Source organism: Paralichthys olivaceus, chromosome 6 (genome assembly GCF_024713975.1).
Source record: "Paralichthys olivaceus isolate ysfri-2021 chromosome 6, ASM2471397v2, whole genome shotgun sequence".
Lineage (NCBI taxonomy): Eukaryota > Metazoa > Chordata > Actinopteri > Pleuronectiformes > Paralichthyidae > Paralichthys > Paralichthys olivaceus.
The window spans coordinates 24,739,265-24,758,859 of NC_091098.1; the positions used below are offsets into that span (position 1 = coordinate 24,739,265).

Genomic DNA, 19,595 nt, shown 5'->3' on the forward strand with positions numbered 1-19,595 from the left:
ATTTGATTTATTTAATCTTAACTCCGGGACCTTATAGAAACATACTCATTGAACGTATGTGTAGATAAAAATCATAATAATTAGCTCCTTTTAGCAGTTTATGTTTTCAGCCCTGTCCATTAGTTTGTTGGTTTTTGTGTTTGTAAGCAAGATAATGCAAAAATAACTGACAGGACTTCAGGCTGCAGTACGGGGTCGCTGGAAGGACGCATTCACTTCCTGTGCGGATCTGGATCAACTTTTCAAACGTTCCCTTGATTTCTCGGGGAATAATTCATTGATCTTGATGCTGAAAAAAAGGCGTATTTAACAAAACTGATGTCTATGAGAGTGTGAAAAGTGATGCAGCTTGAATGACCTGAAAGGTGGCTGTTGGGTGAAGGTATGTGCTCGACTGAGTTCCCCTTTTTTAGTTCTGCAATGTTGTCTTTGTTGTCTCAAACATTCAGCACGATGGCTAAATGTGAAAACACTTGCCTGAGGTAGCGTGCGTGTCTGCGGACCAGCTCCATCACTTTGCCTGTGTTGCTGACGGCCCCGTCGGTGAGCAGGAACAGCAGGCGTGGGTGTCCGCTGAACATCGGCTGTCTCAGGATCCAGTTGAGTGGCGCCAAGATGTTGGTCCCCCCCATGTCGGCTCTGATCTTCCTGACGTACTCACAGGCCAGGGACACGACCTCCTGGGTGTATCGTGGTGCGGGGGCGAACATGAAGAGAAAATTCACAGATCACAACAGAGCAACTAAAATAGAAAAATGCTACACACACTATCTCTCTGTGACTCGCATATGGTAATTAGTCTGTGTTTATATAGCGCTTTTCTGGTCTTACAGTCTTACAGTGCAGTTCACACACATTCATACAGTGCATCCGTGGAAAGCAATTTTTCTATTTCACTATGATCGTGCCCAAGGATACTTCGGCAGATGGGGAAGATATTCTGGTCAGAGGACGAGAACCGTTCATCTTATCGGCTGTGAAGGGTCCAGGGAAGTGCAGGGTTGACTTTGATGTGATGTGGACGTGTGACGCATTCAATATTAATTAACTAATTAATATTCTCAAACTTTTGAAAAGCAGCTTTCAGTGCCTGCTGTTTTTAAAAGCTTTGCCAAAAAGCAGTAAGCTACAACTTGACGAGTAAACAGACAGTGAACATGTGTCAGCTCACGTGTCGGTGCAGCACAGAGCTCCTTTACCTCCTCATAGTGCTGGCTGGTTGTGAACAGTGATTTGAACGTCGAACCGAAGCCAATGATGTTGAAAAGGCAGCCGGGCACGAGGCTCTTGAGAATCACCACCATGGCGTCCTGAGAAAGAGACGAAGAACACGTCCAGAGAACAGAGAAGAACAGAGGCTGTGAAATTCTGACATTCTTACAGAGGAAACTAACTCCTCTGCTCATTAGGTGCCTCATGTCATGTTGGAGTATTTGATCATCGTCACTGCAGTAGAACTACGTGTGCTGATGGAAGCATGATGTTCTGCTGTCATCACTGCACAGCAGATTCTCTCCGGGAGCTGAGTGAGTGTAGAGAGAGGGTAATTCTGTAGCATTACATCCATCACTGTCTCCTCTACAGCAGTTTCCAGAAGAATAACACTCGTCTCAACCTTTTTACGTTTTAAGAAGAAGAAGAGCAGAGAGATCACATCAGCCAGACAATCAAGAATAAAGCAATTCAGGCACATTAAGAAAGAAAAGAATGATCATTTAATGCTCTAGCTATTCTGTGAGATTCCCTGAAAGATCGGTGGTATCTGGAATAGCTCTCAGTAGACTGCGTAGCTCTGCGATGGCCCAACAGGCCCCTTAAATTAATTCACAAAAACAATGCAGATCATATCTATCAAACCATAATGTGGAAGAGTGGATAAAGACAAAACAAGATTATAAAATATTTATATTTGTTTTGGGATCTGCACCAAACTGTGCACAATCATGAAAATGACCCAAAAAAACCTCTTAATGTTAAAGGAAGTTATAAATATTATCTGGAAACTTCAAGGGTTCAGTTGAAAAGTATTTGCGTAAACTTCCTTGTTAGAAGAACTAAAAGGGCAGCTCATACCTCCACCAAGGTTAACGCCACGTGTCATCATCGTCATGAAGAAGATAGAAACAAACATTTGTTTTTCAAATCAATGTTTCAAGTTCACCCAGCAGCATAACTTTAGATGTGTGGTGCGTCTGCAAAACATCAGCGAAACAGAAAAGACTCATTTGATTTAAAGCCAGAGCAGGTCACCATTGATTGGAGCTGGTTTGGTAGTTCTCGTGTGATCCCGCTGATAAACAAACCAACAAACAAATGGAATACGGGGTGAAAACGTAACCCTCTTTGGTGCTGGGAAATATTCGGCACATCACCAGCGTCGGGCTCATCCTGGCGCTAAGCCCAGAATCGTTAGTACGAGAGACACATCCGATATAAAAGCCTGAGTCAGAAACAAACGTCAGCGTCACATCACGGGGTCGATGCACACGCAGACAAACACTCACAAACATGTTACATCACATGTGAGGCGTGAATGTAGGTGTGGAATAAACCTCACATGAGCTCTGATAGAATGTCGAAGCCTCGGTAGCAGCTGAGATGTTTGGTGAACCGTGAGTGATTTGTCTGATCAATAGTCTTGTGTACATGCCCTTCACACAGTTGGCTAACCACGTCTATAATCTGTCCAGACTGAGTGTTCGCTTTGGCTACGAGCCCAGAAAGCAATTATACAGCCTCTCATTCAGCCTCTCTCCTGTCGTATCATATTCGTCATGTGTTTTCTGTTTAATCGCTTTAAAAACATGTTGATTTTTTTTTTTTTACGTGTTTGGTTTTTGAAACATTTCAAGTTTGATGTTTAATCCGAAAATATCCATCTTTAAACTGCTGCTCGTGTGCGATATATATTACAATTTATATGTAAATCAGTGTCCGCCTCAATGGATCTGCATCCATATGAGAAGTAATAACACACACACACACACACACTGAGATTAAAATACCTTCACGCGGTTGATGTTGACCCCGCTCATGCTGCCGCTGCGGTCGATGAGGAAGATGAATTCGCCGTGCACCTTCCTCAGGTCGGAGCTGATGGACTTGAGGTCAGGACAAAAGTTCAGCATGACCACAGGGTTGTGGAGAATGTCCTTATGGAGCCGCCTGTGAATGATATCCACCTGTGAGGACGCAGGAACCAGAGGAAAAAAGCATGAACTTTAGAGGATTTGAATTAACGGGGAGTTCTCTGAATTCGAGCAGGCTTTAATTTAACACTTAAGGAAGCCAAAAGATAAAAGAGGCAAGCGACCGGGGCGACAGACGGAGCATATCAATTATTGTAGATGTGCAGGAAATTCTAGGGAAAGACTGTGGTGAGCCTTTGGAGTGTTTCCATAGAAACCTGTTTTTATGGCCAAGTGCTCTCGCTCCTTCTCCTGTTTAGGTCTGTTGGTCACTTAACAACCTCATCACCGCCGAGATGGAGACACACAAGTCTCTGAAGTAAAGGAAACAAAGCCCTTCGGCCGGGCAGCTCGAAAAATAATAATACAGATGTTTGCACTGGACTGGAACTGGTGCGGATTCCTTTTCCGTAAATGGGCTTTGAAAAATTGATTTGGGCAGGTGGCAATTATTTGGGTTGTATAAAGGCAGTTTCCAACATCAGAGAGGTTATAGGCTTTTTTTGTACACAGCCCTCATCTGACGTGGGAGTCACTTACACTTTACATGTATATGATAACATGGAGAAACCAAAGAGGCGCTATTAAACTGCAGAACTTGCCAATGAATCATCATATTTCATGTTTTCCTCAGTATCTTAATTATCCAACAGTCAATGCAATGGAAACAGAAACTGCTAACAGCTATTGTGGTCGGAAGTTATGTTCCTATTCATTTTAATGAGTTTCAATGAGACATTTATTTATTCGGTTATAGCTCACGACAATTGTTCCAGACGCAGTTCGGTGCTGATAAGACGGAGAAAGGTCGACAGTCAATGATGATGTAATGTTACTTTGGATCACGGCGGGTTGTTTGTGAAACACTTTGGATTTTATTAATTGAAATCCTCTTCACGTCTCGATAGCCATCAATAGTCGAAATTAAGTTTTAATCGTAATTAACTATTTAGTTTTTATTGTTGATCCCTTGGTGTGTCTGCACAATAAACAGAGTACCCCCCCCCCCCACACATGTTTTACCTAGTATCCCTGTACATGTGACAAATAAATCAAATCATCTTTCTTTTTTTCTAACCCGTCTATGGATCAAATAACTCTTTATCTGAAACGTTCTCTTTATCTTTGCAGATTTCCCCAAAAAAATATTCAGCTCACTGTATTTCACAAAATAGCTTAATCAAGGACATTGTCATTTTGAAACCAGAGACTACACTTGTGTTTGATTCCCTCATATTTCAAGATAGAACAAAATAACGTGACACTGTCATCGCACTTTCAAAACGATGGTGTTTGGTTCAGGGAACTGTTCAGGATACCGCGCTGTCGTGTGCTCTTCACCCCCCCCCCCCCCTCCTCAAAGTGATACTGCTGCGACATCATTGTCCTCGATTCAGGTAAATGACATCGATGACACACTCACTTTCCTCTCGTTGCTGGAGTCCTTCTTAGTGGCCTTGATGAAATCACTGCGGCCGTGCAGATACTCATCGTACTCCTCCTGTGTCATGTCTCCATTCTCGATGAGCACATGGGGCAGATGAGGCTCTACAGTGACACAGTCGGTCAAGACAAAGACACAACTGAATATATATTGCAGGCAGATTGTAAAGCAGGTGGACAGGACCTGGAAGACCTGCAGTGGGAATCTGTAGCGCAGAAGGCTCCTCGTGCTCATGTGGAAATTAAGAGGTGATTGCATATAAAGATGCTGCATCGCTGCTGCGTCTGAAGAGAACTATGAGTTCAGTGGGCTGAGAGAATCCTGGGATTGGTCAAATTCATGTCAAATTCATGTGAACCTTATAATAAATCATTTCCTCCACCAGGGAGGTCATGTTTTCAGTTTGATTGTTTGGTTTTTTTTTAGATTACAAAAAAACTACTGACCAGACGACCAAAAAACTTGTCTGGATCTATCCTCTGGGGACCATGAATGTATTTGTACTAATCTACTGATAAATAGTATTTAAGATAGTAACGTTGATTGTGAAATGTTTTTGTAAATTATTTTCGCTAAAACTAAAAATCACAAGTGCTGTCGTTCCCAAACCTTAATTCATCAGCTAATACTGAAAGTATTAAGTCTTCACTGTTACATCTGACTAATTATTATTTTATTAATTATGTATTTCTTTGGTAAATACATATTTTATTCTACTCTTTAATTATCGTACCATTACAACTGTTCTTTTTTTTTAATACCTACTTACCTACTGTACACAATGTTGATGGAGCTTCCCTGCAAAAGTGTTTTTATACGATTATACTTATTTCATCTTGAATATTGAAGTACTACTAACAAAAAATAAATGTGATCGCATCAATAAGTTCATAACCTCTTCGTGTTAACTCCCCGACTGGTATTGATTGATATCTTTCATTCTCAGTTTGACAGTGAAACAAGTCTTAAAATAACAAACTATGTGGAAGTCTTTCTGTGTGTGTTTCCGGCTGTGAACTGACTAAGCTGGTGCATGCGTTCCTGTGATGCAGCCACATCCTCCATCTCTCCTGAGCATCCATGTTGTGATTGAAACTGCAGCAGCGGTCTGAGCTGAATTAAATTGCTCGGCACTTGCTGCAGGTCTGTTTGTGAGCAGAGGCCCCAGTAAGAGAACTATTGGATCAGAGAAGCTGAGGCTCATTCCTGCCTCTGGGACACGACCGGCCCACACACACTCTGTAGGTCAAGGCAGCGGTGAGGGGTAGAAAAAAAAAAGACCTGACACAGCACACCCACACAATGGAGACAGACTGCACTGGTATGTCAGACAATAACAACAGGAGGGCCTTTTATTCCAGACGAGACACTTGTTAACACAATGTGAGGCAGCGAATCACCTCACCACTGATCTGATTTACAAGAAGCTTCTCTCCGAATATTTTACTTTAGACGACACCAATGACTCATTTTTAATTGCGTGTGTACGAGTGAGTTTTGAAGCTGTTCACCTACCGCTGGGGTAAATGAGGATGTTGACAGGGCAGTCGTACGTGTATTTGTCCGCCAGAGTGATGACAACGCTGGTGGCGGAGCGGGCCAGAGGGTCCGCATCGGCTCGGATGGCATGAGAGGGGCTCTCGACACCTACACGGGGCAAAAAAACCAAACGCAGATCAAATACCAGCGGCAGCTTCACCTCCTGTGATGACAACTAATAACAAACCAGCAGGAGCCGTGGAAACAACTCGTAATTACGTATAATTGTCACACTGATGCTTTCGAGTCCTGTCACAGTTTGAGAAAACATGAAGGATAAATAATGTGTAATTATTATGCTCATATACGAATATATAAACATTTCTATGATTCTCAAATCATCATCAAGTTGTCAAGTTTGAAGGAGAAATGTGTGAGATGAGCTCCACTTTAATGTTTGCAAGATAAATGTGCCGCTGCTGTTAGAACATGGCTCCCAACAGAATAAGATCTCCCACCAAGAATTTCTCACAAATAATGATAATAAATAGAATTCAATAAATAACTGTTTAAATAAATAAACGTAAAATTGTTAAACGTAGAAATTAATTGTAGAAATACATCAATATATTCATAAATGTAGAAATAAATGAAAGCAGAGGAAAATGAACAAATATAGAAATACAGAATTAGAATTTGTTCATCACTTACTTAATTAATGTTTGGATTAATTTTTGATTTTAATTACGACACTGTTCTTTTTGTCCGTCATATTCTAAAGTTCACTGTTTGTGGTTTTATGCTAAGCTATGCTAAACCATTACTACTTTGTCCCCACGGCCAAGAAATCAGCCAAGGAGGTTTTGTTTTCATTTTGTTTGTTTCTAGGATTTTCAAAAATAAAATACCGAACCTATTTTCTTGACACTTGGATGGAAGAACCCATCACATTTGGAACGATCCAGAAATTTGTTCTTTAACGTCGCAAGGACAAGACGTTTGTGACATTTTCACTGATTTCCAAAAGAGGGATTTGTGGATTTGATGACAGAAAATCAGGCATATTTAAGAGACTGATTTCTGAGTGTGTGACATTTGGTGCAGTTTGATTGAATTGAAGGGCACTGTGTGTAAAATATATATATTGTAATGTACTGTTCTGTTCTCTTTTGTCTAGTGCACCTGATTGCAAGCCAAGTTTCCTGCGTGGGATAATAAATGACTGAATACTAATACCATCTTCAGACTGTGGCTCCACACTGAACAGACATGACAGTGGTATCATATCATTTAACCCTTGGCAAGCAAATGGCCGAGCATATTATAATCATTCCAGCAGCAGTAATGTTACAGCTCAGGATCTGCTGTTCACACAAATGAGCCGAGCTGAAATGTGTTTCTCCCTTCACAATTAAAGAACAGCACAGACCTGCACAGCTTGATTACAGTGAACAGCTCAAGTGACCGACTGATTGTGGCATTATACCAAAATCAGTATTCCCCAGTGGAGAGGTTTGCCCTCAGAGAAAAAGGTCAGCTCTCTCACCTGCGAGGAGGTAAGGAGCGCGTATCTCCAGCTGGAAGTTAAACTTGTAGTCCATGGAGTTGATGGCCTCCTCCTCCAGCAGCGAGGTCAACCACAGCTGAGGAGAGTTGGGGGTTTGATCGTGAGGACTTGTGGCACAGGAATGTCTGTCCCGCCTAAAAGTGGCAAATATAACCATGTTAAAACTGAGCCATCGTCTTGGAACATAGAAAATGTTGTTTCCATCTACACATGCATCTATTTGGGGCATAAATATTCAGTTAACTGCACCAAAACACGGAATTTGAAGATGCAATAATGTCAATAATTATTGTTTGCATTCGTTTTTTCTTACGTTCTGGAGAAGTTTGGGGACAGTCCCTGCTCCTCATTGATCGTCCGCTGTACTCGAGGTGTGCACACCGGTGGGGATGACACCCTGATGCCCCCGTTGGGCAGGGTGGAGAGCTCCGAGGAGGTACTGACCAGAATATGGACCGTCTCCATAGGAGGGATGATTCCAAGGTTAACCACCAACACCGTCCTCTCCAAATCCTCATCCAGCACTATGTGTCCTGTAACAGAAGACTAGATTAGCGTTTTTTTTAAATTTAACACAAATTTAATGAAAGTCAGGACATGGAACTGAAGTAAAGTTGTCCAGAAACAGTTTGGAGTTGTAACTGATGTCTGATACCTTCCTTGATTTATTTTAATCCCTAAGCAGGTCTCACTCCTAGAATACTGATTTCACATTTTACTGATTTATGTAGAAGTCACATGCAGGCTTCAGCCTCGGTTATACCTCAGACAAACCTCTCATAAGCCTGTGAACAACTTAGACACTCACAGTAAGGGATCTTAATTTAGATTAATAAAGAATAAAGCCAGCAAGGCAGTTGTTTGTCTTGAAAAAAAAAGGGGGTTGTGTTATCACTGCTGTCTTTTAAATACTAAGATTTCTCTCAGAGTTAAATCTATAGAAGGTATTTATATTATACATACATTATATATTTTATTTACTGTATTTGTTAAAGTAAATTACCAGAATCTATTGATTTGACATCCCATTGTTTCTTATGAAAAATAAAATGAAACTGATTTGTATCTGACTCTAATCTCTAGTTAGACCCATCAAGGCTTCATCAATCCAGAGATATCTAACGGGAGACAGATGTTTTTCAAAAAGAAGATGGCCTGAATCAAAGTAGCAGAGGTAATGATATCCTGCCAGTCAATGAGGGAACAATGGATCCTACATTTCCCATCGTGCAATTCAACATAGTATTTCCTCAGACAGTCAAGTTGAGGTCACTACAGTAAATATATATCAGACTTCACATTGACAGACAGTTACTGAGGCTCTCACTGTGTAGTATCCACCTGATGGATGATTGGATGGACAGTTTGATGGATGAATGAATGGACGGACATTTAGATGGTTGGACGGATGGACGGACAGTTAAATGGATGAATGGATGGATGAATGGAACCAAAACAAAGGCAGTGAAACCAAAACAATGAGCTGAAAGCCACTAAAAACACTTATTGTTGATCCATCGTCGGGCGATAATTATTTCTGGGTTCATCGCTCCACCACCAACAGAACAACATATTGATGAGAGAGGTTTAAATCTTACCGCTGCCACTCTGCAGGCCTCCATTAGACGTGTTGCAGCTGTCCAGGTAACAGTCCTCAATCTTTGCCTTGTCCTTGATTTGTAATGTTATGATTTGAGTGGATATCATCGCCTCGAACCCCACGACAATGGAATTTTCCTCAAGGGGATAAATGAAGATCCCTTAAAAGGCCGAACGAGAGGGAGAAACCAAAAAAGAAATGAGTGCATGAACCAGGGACAGCAAACAAGCAATTACACATCCAGTCAATAATAATCAGTTTTGCAGCAGTTTCAGAGCATACGATGGGTTTAAATTGATCGAAAGTGGCGAGTACTGTACAGTGTTCACTCACCCTCGATTGCGTGATCCTCGATATTTTCATAGGTCATGGAGGCTGTTAGAGCCAGAGTATAACCCCTGACACAGGAAGTGATGTCAGAGACGCTGAGGGGCAGGGCGCTCCGGTTCTCCTTGTTAATGAGTCCAGGCATCGTGCTGGTTTTAGGATACTGGCTTGTCAAATGCGGAAAAAAGGAAAAATAGCCTCATGAGATAACAACGACATTATACAATTAGCATATATTGGAAGCTGGTTGTTGATGAAGAGGGGATTTGACAATCAGGTTTCTTTATTTGGTCACTTAATATTTATTGTTCCTTAGATTATCTTCCTATAAATAACAATGCAAATTTGTTTATATTTGTATAAATATATAGAGAGCCTTATTTTTTATTATGTTGTCTTTATTTATTTTTAGGTATAAGGTGATTATTGATTAATGATTCATGGAGAAGGGGTGAGATTAAATAAATGTGTACTTCTTCTCACTCCTTTTCAAATATGTAGATTAAATCATAAACATTTTTTTTACCCTAATCAGTTTGTTAATAATCATTTTTTCTGGTGGGGTTTTCACTTGTTGTATAATTTCACTTTTGTTATTCGACATTTTCACTGATTTCCCAGGGAATAATTCATGGATCTTAATGAAAACAAATCAGACGTGAGGGCTGATATTTATGAGAGTGTGCATTTGTGATGCTTGAGTGTGTGAATTTAAATGTGGCTTCCTAAGGGGACTGCGCTCTCTGAGTTTCTTTATTTGTCAGCTGGATTACTGAGAAACTGCAAAATCATTTTCCATGAGGTTTTGTGGAGGGGTGGGGCATGACCCGAGGAAGAACATCTTCAATTTTGGAGCAGATCTGGATAAACGGGTGGATTCAGGAGGGGTTTTTTCACTTTCTTTAACATGGCGAGATAAGTCGCAGGTATACACTTTGTAGGCCCGTAACAAAAAGCCTCTTCTTGCTCCTTTTTATCATTTGTGTTACATAGATGGAAGCTTCAGTGCAGCAGGTTTGCAGGTTGCTAACGTCAGTAATCAATGACGTCAAATGAACGGGTTCTCAGGGAAGGTGACAGAGGTACTTTCAGCGTTTGAAATGAAGGTCACAGCCATAAAATAAACTAATTAGGCTGTCTGTATTCAGCTGCATGTCAGGGGAAAAAAAGAAACTTTAAATGTGTTGAAAAAGACTGGTGAGGAATAATACGTTTCTTATCATGCAAGCTCAACAATAAAATGATCTGCTGCTCCAGGGCCGTGCTTCGTCGCTAATGTCGTCTCCTCCACCAGCAATCTTGGTTATGTGCTGTCAAAGGTCTGTGTCTGCTGCACGACCAGAGCCCCAGCTCAGGCTTGATAGGAAGTGTTATGACGAAAGCAATTTCCATAGAGACAGCTCTGCTTGCTCGTCCGCTCGCCTGCAGACTGACCACTGAGATCTCTGAAGTGCGCCTTTATTTATGCCACAGTGACCGAGTGAAACACCAGGAAAAACACCGGGGGAAAAAAACCATCTCGAAATCATATTGACTTAGAAAAATGTTAATCCGGTCTCTCCGCACACCTTTCACACTCAGGACTCTGGCTGCATAAGAAGACCTTCATAATCAATATCCATTTAAATCAGTCCTTCTAATGACCAAACTGGGGCTTTAGGCACCACATGGTTATTTATGGTGAAGAAAAGGTCATCAGATGTAGTTAGAGACTATGATGTCGTCTGTCTCAACAGTGCCCCCGTGTGTGCAGTCGACCACAGATTGAGAAGCAAACACAGATGCATCCCTTTGTTTGGAAACAATCGCTTTTTACATTTGAATGAAGAAAGACTGGATGAAAGCAAACACATCCTGCGTGGATGGACTGCAACAGATCCCACTGCTGTTTGTGAAAACCTAACCATAGCTTGAGTGATGCAACACATGCAGGCACCGAACACGAATGAACGAAATACAGATTCATGTCAATTTAAAGATCTATCTCACGCACGAAAGAAGGTTTCCAGAAATTAAAGTAAACTTAATGAGTAAAGAAAACTGCATTTGAATGAGCTTGGCAGGTGTTTGTCTCCTCTACAGCATCCTTTCCTTTACGCTCTCTCTCAGATCACAGTAATTAGTGTTAAAAGTGACAGTCCCATGGTGCTTTTCCTCCAGTTGGCTCAGCCACATGAATCACCCTGCCTCCCTCCAGGGGTTTTTTTTTGGGGGGGGGGGGCTAAAAGACCAGAAAACCATCAACTCTCAACGTTTTCTATCAGCGGCGCCACACTCTTCTGCACTCATTAGTGTCAAAACAGGGAGCAGACACTGTGGTAACCACCTGTTGGAACACACTGCCTGCATACACACAGATATATATATATATACACACACACACACACACACACACAGGATTCAAGACGGCAGTTCTAATCATCATCTCACTGGTTGACCTTTTCTTTTTTTAAGACAAATGACAGGAAGGTTTTAATTCATGCATCATCAGAGAGACACACTGCGGCATTAAAGTGCATCTGATGTGAACGCAGCATCATCATCTTACCTTTCATTTGTGTCAACTGGCTGTGTGGCGAGGGTCTCTCTCTCTGTGAGAAGTCCACTTATCATGAAAGATCTCCTCCTCCTCTCAGACCTCTCTCAACTCCCCCTCTTTTTTGTTCTCTCTCTCTCTCTTTCTCTCTCTGTGGCGTAGAGGGAATAGAAGTGCTGCCACAGGTGGCAGGCACTACAGATGCAGTGGCCACATCTCGCCAGTTAGAGGTGCAGCGCAGAGACGGGGAAGGCTGGAGCTGCTGCAGCAACATGTGATGTGTGATAACAAAACTGTATTTATCCTCTCGTCCTGCTCCTCCTCCCTGTGGATGCTGGAGTTGGAGGGCTTTGAGAGAGAGAGAGAGAGAGGGAGAGAGGGAGAGGGAGAATGAGAGAGAGGTAGGGGGTGAAACAGACGATTGAGTCCTTCCAATAAATATCCCCCTGCAGCCCCTATGCATTCAAAGCACCACCCACCCACCCCCCTCCCTGACACTGATGACAACAGGAACCATCCAGGTAGCCTTTCTAATATCAAGGGATCAGTGTAAATTACATGTACTGTAACACCAGGAGTAAAAAAAGAGGCTTGAGTGGGTGAGGGAGCTCTACACACACACACACATCTCCCTCACATCACCCATAACGTCTCCCTCCTCCTCCCCGGTGCCACTGGAAAGCCCTTAATGTTTCAAATCCAAACGTGGGTGTTTGGCTGTCTCTGTGTTTTGGTGAACACTCGGTTTGATCCATCTGTTTTCCTTGCTGCAGGGGGTTGCCATGACAATTAATATGTGTTTATAAAGTCATTTCATAGTCGTGAAAATGTAGATGTGTGCGTGTCTGTGTCTCTGTGTGTGTGTGTCTCTGTGTGGTGTGTGTGTGGGTGGGTTGGCAGAAACTCAGCATCCGCCTCCAAATTGAATTTACCTGCAGCCAATAACACTTGGTCTGGATAACCCCCCTCTCCCCTCCCCATCCCCTCCACCTCCACCTCCATCACCATCCCCGCCGCCCTCTCACTGTCTGATCTCAGCCTCTCAAACACGAACACTAACTCTCTCTCTTTCTCAAACACCCTCACAGCAGGAGGGTTAAGCAGAAATCCCACTCACATTTTGAGGGTATGTTGTTACAAACACAGCGGGATAACAGGAAAGTCAAAGTCATTTTGAGTGAAAGTCTATTTGCAACCCTACATTCAATTCTGTCATATCAGGAAAAGTACCCAATAAATAAAAACAAGTATAAAAGATAGATAAATAGATAGATATATGGACAGATAGATAGATAGATAGATAGATGGATGGACAGACGGATGGATAGATAAATAGATAGATATATGGATAGACAGATTGATAGATAGATGATGGATAGATAAATAGGTAGATAAATAGGTAGGTAGGTAGATAGATAGATAGATACTTTATATTACAAAATCTAACCCTTTAATTTATTCAAGTTTATTTGTATAGCCCGTATTCAAAATCACATTTGCCTCATAGTGTTATTGACAAATTAAAACATGAATGATTATGATCATAATAATAAATATTATGATAAATAATAAAAAATGTCATGGTTAGAAATAAAACCATTAATAATTCTATTGTTTACTTATATATTCAGGATTATGAATATATAAGTATTTGTAGAAGTATTTGTAGAAATATTTGTAGAGGTATTTGTAGAACTTTCTGAAGAAGTATTTGTAGAAGTATTTGAAGAAGTATTTGTAGAAGTATTTGTAGAAGTATTTGTAGAAGTATTTGTATATTTATAGAAGTATTTGTAGAAGTATTTGAATCAGTTCATTAATTGTTTACTTTGATTCCAGACGCTCGGTTCGACCCTGCAACCCTGGTGCCTTCAGGTGCAGCTCGTAATCTTCGCACACGTTGAATCCGCTGCATTAAAGCTTTTTATTTACTCACTATTTTTGCGCCACAGATGCGCAACAACAACATGAAGCCACAAGAAGAACTAAATGACAACTGCTGTAAAACAAAAACACAGCCGGGAGCCACATTACACGTTTTAATCAGTCAACAAAGATTGGAATCAGCTTTTTCTCTTAACTTTCCTCTCATTATAAACCTCTGAATTACAGTGGGCACCGAGCTAAGCTGTGAATAAAGCGTATATAAACATGTATAGTTAAATAAATCAAGCTGTGTGTGTTTTGCGGTGCCTTTACTGCTCAGATCCGCTGCCTCCGGTGACCCCGGGGTCTTGAAAGCGCTGCTGTTTCCCACGCGGGTGAAGCGGCCCCGGTGTACAGGGGCAGCAGCGGTCGGCTCAGCTCGGGACCAAACGTCACTTTCACGCCGGGGCATCAAACTTTTTTTCCCCCCGACTCCCCGCGTCTGTCCGCCCCGACATACAACCGGAGACACACGGTTCATGTGTGAATATGTCCGAGGACTCGTGGGCGCTGTCCGTCGACGTCCAGGAGGCGACGGCTCCATCGGCTCAGGTGAGTTTTTACCCGCAGGTGATGGACGGAGCCCCGGCTAGCTGCGCTCGTTAGCCCCGGCTAGCTTAATCTCCCGCCTGCTGCTTTGCTAACACGTGTTTGCTTCATATTCTCTCTCTATATATATATATTTAAACATATATGGTGAGGTTTACCTTCGTGTCAGCCATTAACTGTGCAGACAAATCTTTACTGACGCAGCTCCATCAACTCTCCAGCAGTTAAACCCAGTATAATCACAAACCACGAATTCCTCACGCACCATTGTTCCCTGCATCACTCGGTCCAACGAACTTCACCACAACCGAGAGGAGTCAGTCACCTCGTGTGATTCATCTGTACCAGTCTGTTGTTCAAACTTTCTCTGGTTTAAACCCAGTAGATAAAATCACCTGGTGCTCAGGGCCTGCAAAACTAAGTAAAAACAGCTAAAACCATTATTATTCCAAAGGCCTAATCAAACTGGTTATTTTAAACAAAACACATAATTAAACACTAAAGCAAACTAGTCTACAGCTCCAGCAGTTAAAGTTAATTATTCTGTCATCTTATTAAGTTTATTAATAGGTTTAAATAAATGATCTTCTATCAAAAAAAATCTTCATCTCGTATTTTTTGGGTCTTAAATTAGTTATTTTATTTTTTAATATGGTCTCAAATTTCACCCTGATGCAGCACAAGATCCAGTAACTACTTAAAGGTTCAGTGTGTAGAATCCAGTGACATCTAGTGGTGAGGTTGCATGTTGCAGCTGAAAACCCTCACCTCACCCTCCTCTTCCAAACATGAACGAGAACCTGTGGCGGCCATCAGGACCCCGCCTGATGTAAATATAAAGATTTTAAATATAAAGGGCTCATTCTAGAGTTAAGGAAACAATTACTACGATTTTGATGAAACACACTATTATAAACATGACCAGGATTATTTTATCTTCAGTTTCTGCAAATAGATTATTTCACCTCAAACTTGAGTCTTTTAGATTTAAAATCTTTACTTTGTGATGTTTGGTTAAAATCTTGACTGTTTTTATATATTTTTATTTTCATTGTGGTTTTTTGTTGTTGCTTGTGTTTGATTGTTTGTTGCCGATTGTGAATATTTCTTGTTCTCAGCACTCTGTTGTTGTTGATCTCAATGTGACCGCCTGATAGATTTTATCTTAATCTGATTTAAACTCTATTTTCTCTTCACCAGTTTGACTTTTCAAAGAAAATGGTTCGATTGAAGAGTTCACTGAAAACGAGAGGAGACATAAATGGTGAGTTCCCTAAATATTTACCCATATTTCATTTAATGGACTGAGAGATAATACATCGCTGACTACGTGAGTGTGTCTGCGTGAAGGCAACATTGGGCCGGAGGACAGCGAGCATGGAGACGAGCCGGGCCCGGCCGAACAGTCCCTGCTGCACAAGATGATCCGTCGCTCTCTGGTGCGGAACAGAAACGAGGTGGAGGTCCTGCAGAGGGACCCCAACTCTCCTCTCTACTCCGTCAAGTCGTTTGAGGACCTGAGGCTGTGAGTCTTTATGACAGGAGCACATGCACACAGCTGGGTACACCATCTAAAACCTATGGGGGTATAATACAACTTCAGTGAAATCTATATTTTTAAATGGTGCCAAAATGTCACATGTCACACAAAGCCACACTTTCAACCATGTAGCTGTGTAGATTGATTTTCTTTTCATTTTCACCACGAACAAAATGTTACATTCCCTGGTGTGCACAGACTTTGCACACACGTGTTTTTTATTCCTCCTCGCCCCAACGCTCGTTGTTATTTTGACTCAAAATTTAACAGGAAACCTGAGCTGTTGAAGGGCGTGTACAGCATGGGCTTCAACAGGCCATCCAGAATCCAGGAGAACGCTTTGCCCATGATGCTGGCACAACCGTGAGTTCATTTACATTCTTTAGAAGTTGTGCTGAGACGCGTCAATGAATAGAAGATGAAAACAAATCAAAAGAAAACACAAGTACAACAGAGAAGACTTGAATTTATAAAATAAACCGTTCTGCATTGTTTATTCGGTAAAATAAAAGTTTTCATATCTGCAAACATAAACGCTGATAATATGTCTGTGGAAGACTCATATCGACTCGGCTAACTAATTAATGGGTTTAATCTTTCATCGAAAAAGAGACTAATTACTGTTTTGTCAATCAGCTTATTGCTGCAGCTTTAAAATTATATGCAACTACTTTGCTTTAATGCCAATAGCTCAGCAGCAGTTGTTTTGAAACATCCCTCACATCGGGCCTGACTGTGTGTTTTCTGTGTTTGCAGACCTCAGAATCTGATCGCTCAGTCACAGTCCGGCACAGGCAAAACTGCTGCTTTTTCTCTGGCCATGCTCAGCCATGTGAACCCAGCCAATAAGTGGACTCAGGTAAGCGTAACGTGTCACCTGCAGAGTCAGCCCGTGTTGTTATTCAGCTGAAGGCCCTAAAACCTGCTCACCATTGAAAACTGTTTGGATTGTCAGTGCCTGTGCATCTCGCCGACGTATGAGCTCGCTCTGCAGATCGGTCAGGTCATCGAGCAAATGGGGAAATTTTGTCCAGATGTGCAACTGGCGTACGCCATTCGAGGCAACAGAAGTAAGAGAGTGATCGTGATCGTAATTGCGTCTGATGGAATAAAACAAATTGGTACTTCAAGCCGCTGTTGGTTACATCACTTCATGGAGCTGTGTGTTTTCAGTGGAGCGAGGCACTAAGCTGCAGCAGCACATTGTCATTGGAACGCCAGGCACAGTCCTCGACTGGTGCACCAAGTACAAGTTCATCGACCCCAAGAAGATCACCATGTTTGTGCTGGACGAGGCTGATGTGATGATCGCCACGCAGGGTCATCGGGATCAGAGCTTTCGAATTCATAGGTGGGCTCCTTCCGCAGAAAACTACAAATGCTTATTGCACTCAAATGAGAAGCAGCGTTTTCTGTCCGGTCGTTCAACAAGCTCCTCTTGTCACAATATTTTTCAGGCAGCTGACAAAGGATTGCCAAATGCTCCTTTTCTCTGCAACCTTCGAGGACTCTGTGTGGGATTTCGCAAAAATGGTGATTCCAGACCCAAATATCATCAAGCTGAAGCGCGAGGAGGAGACGCTGGACACCATCAAGCAGTTCTATGTGGTCTGCAAGGAGGAGGAGGAGAAGTTCACAGCGCTCTGCAATCTTTACGGAATCCTTACCATCGCACAGGCCATTATCTTCTGCCGTGTAAGTCGGTTTTAACCTTCCAGAGTTTAAACATTTCTGTAATTTAGACCCCATTTACACAATGTTACACATAATATACACTTTTATTATTATTGTGTATAGTTCTTACTATATTATGTGTTATTCCGTATGTATTTGGATGTTTCCCCCCGAAAATCAAGGTTTTCCAGTTTAGCTTATGCATTTTCTTCCCAGACCCGTCGGACGGCAGCTTGGTTAACTGTAAACCTGATCAAAGAGGGCCATCGGGTGGCGCTGCTGAGTGGAGAATTGACGGTGGAGCAGAGAGCTGCGGTCATCGAACGCTATCGGAACGGCAAGGAGAAGGTGCTCGTGACCACGAATGTGTGCTCCAGAGGTGAGGGAGGTGAAGATGGACGAGAGCCAGATCTTGATCATCTTAATCGTTCACTTCATACAAAGATTTACGACATGACGGTTTCCCAAAAGTAAAGCTAACGCATCTCAATCACCACCTGGTGGCTGGACGTCGTTATAGCGGCTCAATTTCCCGATCGCTGTTGCACAGATTTCAAATGATCTTTGATGAGGAACGACTTTAAATATCTCCAACCGGTCGGTGGCTCTGTTACAGGTATCGATGTCGAGCAGGTGTCGCTCGTGGTCAACTTTGACCTCCCTGTGAACTTGGATGGAAATGCAGATAACGAAACATACCTTCACCGGATCGGCCGCACGGGACGCTTCGGCAAAAGAGGATATGCCGTCAATATGGTTGACGGTGAACACGGCATGGACATACTCAACCAGATCGAGATTCATTTTGGTGTGTTCGCAATTCTCTCACTTTTATCATGTCGAACTGCAAATATAAAGATCCTGACCTTTTTTTTCTTCTTCTTCTTCCCCTCCGTCTTTCTCCAACAGACAGGAGAATCCCAAAACTGGACACAAGCGATGCTGCAGAGATGGAGAAACACTTCAACTGAATTGTTCGCTCCACGCACTGACTGACGCAGCGAAACGTGTTACCTCAGCTGTGACTTGAGTTCTTACGAGAGTTTGCGTTGGCGATTTATTGTTTACAGAAGAAAAGCATGCGAATGTTGATGCATGCAAAACCAGTGTGCCGGAGTTTTCACTTAGATTTCATTTGATACTGTGATTTATCACTGAAGTCACCTTAAACCTTTATGCTGCGTCTCCCAGAGACTTTAAACTAACCACTGGCTGTTAAAACAGCGTTTAAGAAGGGTGGATATAATCCTACTGTTCACGGTTTGCTGTGTTTTGATTTTCTTCTTTGTTTTGTTTTGAAGTGTATTAACGAGATACGAGAATGTCTCATCTCTAGATCTTTGCATGGTTTGATTTAAAATATCCTTGAGTGACTTGAAGCATTTTAACATTTAAAATGCCAGTTTCAGTCTAGCAGTGGTTGATTGTGAATTCCCTGAACTTCACTTGGTTGTTTATATCAGTTTTGTGTGGATACAAAATAAATAAAGACATAAAGTTGCTGTCTCCTGAGACAGTTCATGGAAATGACACCTTTTTGTTTTTGGCACCTGACAGAGGAAGACGAGTGTGTCTAAAAATGATCGGCTGCTGAGCTTCCTCAGAATATACGATATGTTCGAAAGATAGAACACCTGTAACATCTGTATTCTTTATGCACTCTGTGATTGTTTGTTTTAATAAAGTTTCCAGAGTGAGCAGGAGGAGTCTTGTTTTTATTTCTTCTCCATCCGACAAAAAATAATTCAGTTGCTCTGTTCAGAGT

The 19,595-nt window shown here is 41.9% G+C and overlaps 2 protein-coding genes across 3 annotated transcripts in view; one reads left to right on the forward strand and one right to left on the reverse strand.

The window, feature by feature from the left end:
* vwa5b1 (von Willebrand factor A domain containing 5B1) overlaps positions 1 to 14,481 on the reverse strand; it is a 27,684-nt gene extending 13,203 nt beyond the window's left edge. Inside the window, exons 1-11 of one of the 2 annotated variants that reach the window (XM_069527113.1) lie at positions 14,341 to 14,481; positions 12,154 to 12,489; positions 9,612 to 9,768; positions 9,277 to 9,438; positions 7,992 to 8,211; positions 7,658 to 7,812; positions 6,148 to 6,279; positions 4,612 to 4,736; positions 3,006 to 3,182; positions 1,200 to 1,310; positions 478 to 680 (exon numbers count right to left, since the gene is read on the reverse strand). In XM_069527113.1, coding sequence (XP_069383214.1) covers positions 478 to 680; positions 1,200 to 1,310; positions 3,006 to 3,182; positions 4,612 to 4,736; positions 6,148 to 6,279; positions 7,658 to 7,812; positions 7,992 to 8,211; positions 9,277 to 9,438; positions 9,612 to 9,750 — 1,424 coding nt within the window. In that variant the 5' untranslated portion in view covers positions 9,751 to 9,768; positions 12,154 to 12,489; positions 14,341 to 14,481. Of the gene's footprint in view, positions 1 to 477; positions 681 to 1,199; positions 1,311 to 3,005; positions 3,183 to 4,611; positions 4,737 to 6,147; positions 6,280 to 7,657; positions 7,813 to 7,991; positions 8,212 to 9,276; positions 9,439 to 9,611; positions 9,773 to 12,153; positions 12,490 to 14,340 lie in introns of both variants that reach the window. The other variant, XM_069527112.1, reaches the window with a different exon arrangement.
* On the forward strand, positions 14,416 to 19,528 carry ddx19a (DEAD-box helicase 19a). Its single transcript, XM_020106518.2, has 11 exons — positions 14,416 to 14,619; positions 15,817 to 15,880; positions 15,967 to 16,141; positions 16,427 to 16,519; positions 16,913 to 17,015; positions 17,112 to 17,226; positions 17,330 to 17,507; positions 17,614 to 17,851; positions 18,047 to 18,209; positions 18,447 to 18,638; positions 18,740 to 19,528. The coding sequence occupies exons 1-11, from the start codon at positions 14,557 to 14,559 to the stop codon at positions 18,799 to 18,801; spliced, it is 1,446 nt and encodes a 481-aa protein (XP_019962077.2). The 5' UTR covers positions 14,416 to 14,556; the 3' UTR covers positions 18,802 to 19,528.
* The last annotated feature ends 67 nt before the right edge of the window (positions 19,529 to 19,595 follow it).

Excerpts from the sequence above, each read along its gene's own strand:
- ddx19a (XM_020106518.2), top strand. The coding sequence starts at position 14,557 with ATGTCCGAGGACTCGTGGGCGCTGTCCGTCGACGTCCAGGAGGCGACG. Across the intron at positions 14,620-15,816 it reads CGACGGCTCCATCGGCTCAG|TTTGACTTTTCAAAGAAAAT; the intron begins GTGAGTTTTTAC and ends TCTCTTCACCAG. Across the intron at positions 18,639-18,739 it reads CCAGATCGAGATTCATTTTG|ACAGGAGAATCCCAAAACTG; the intron begins GTGTGTTCGCAA and ends TTTCTCCAACAG.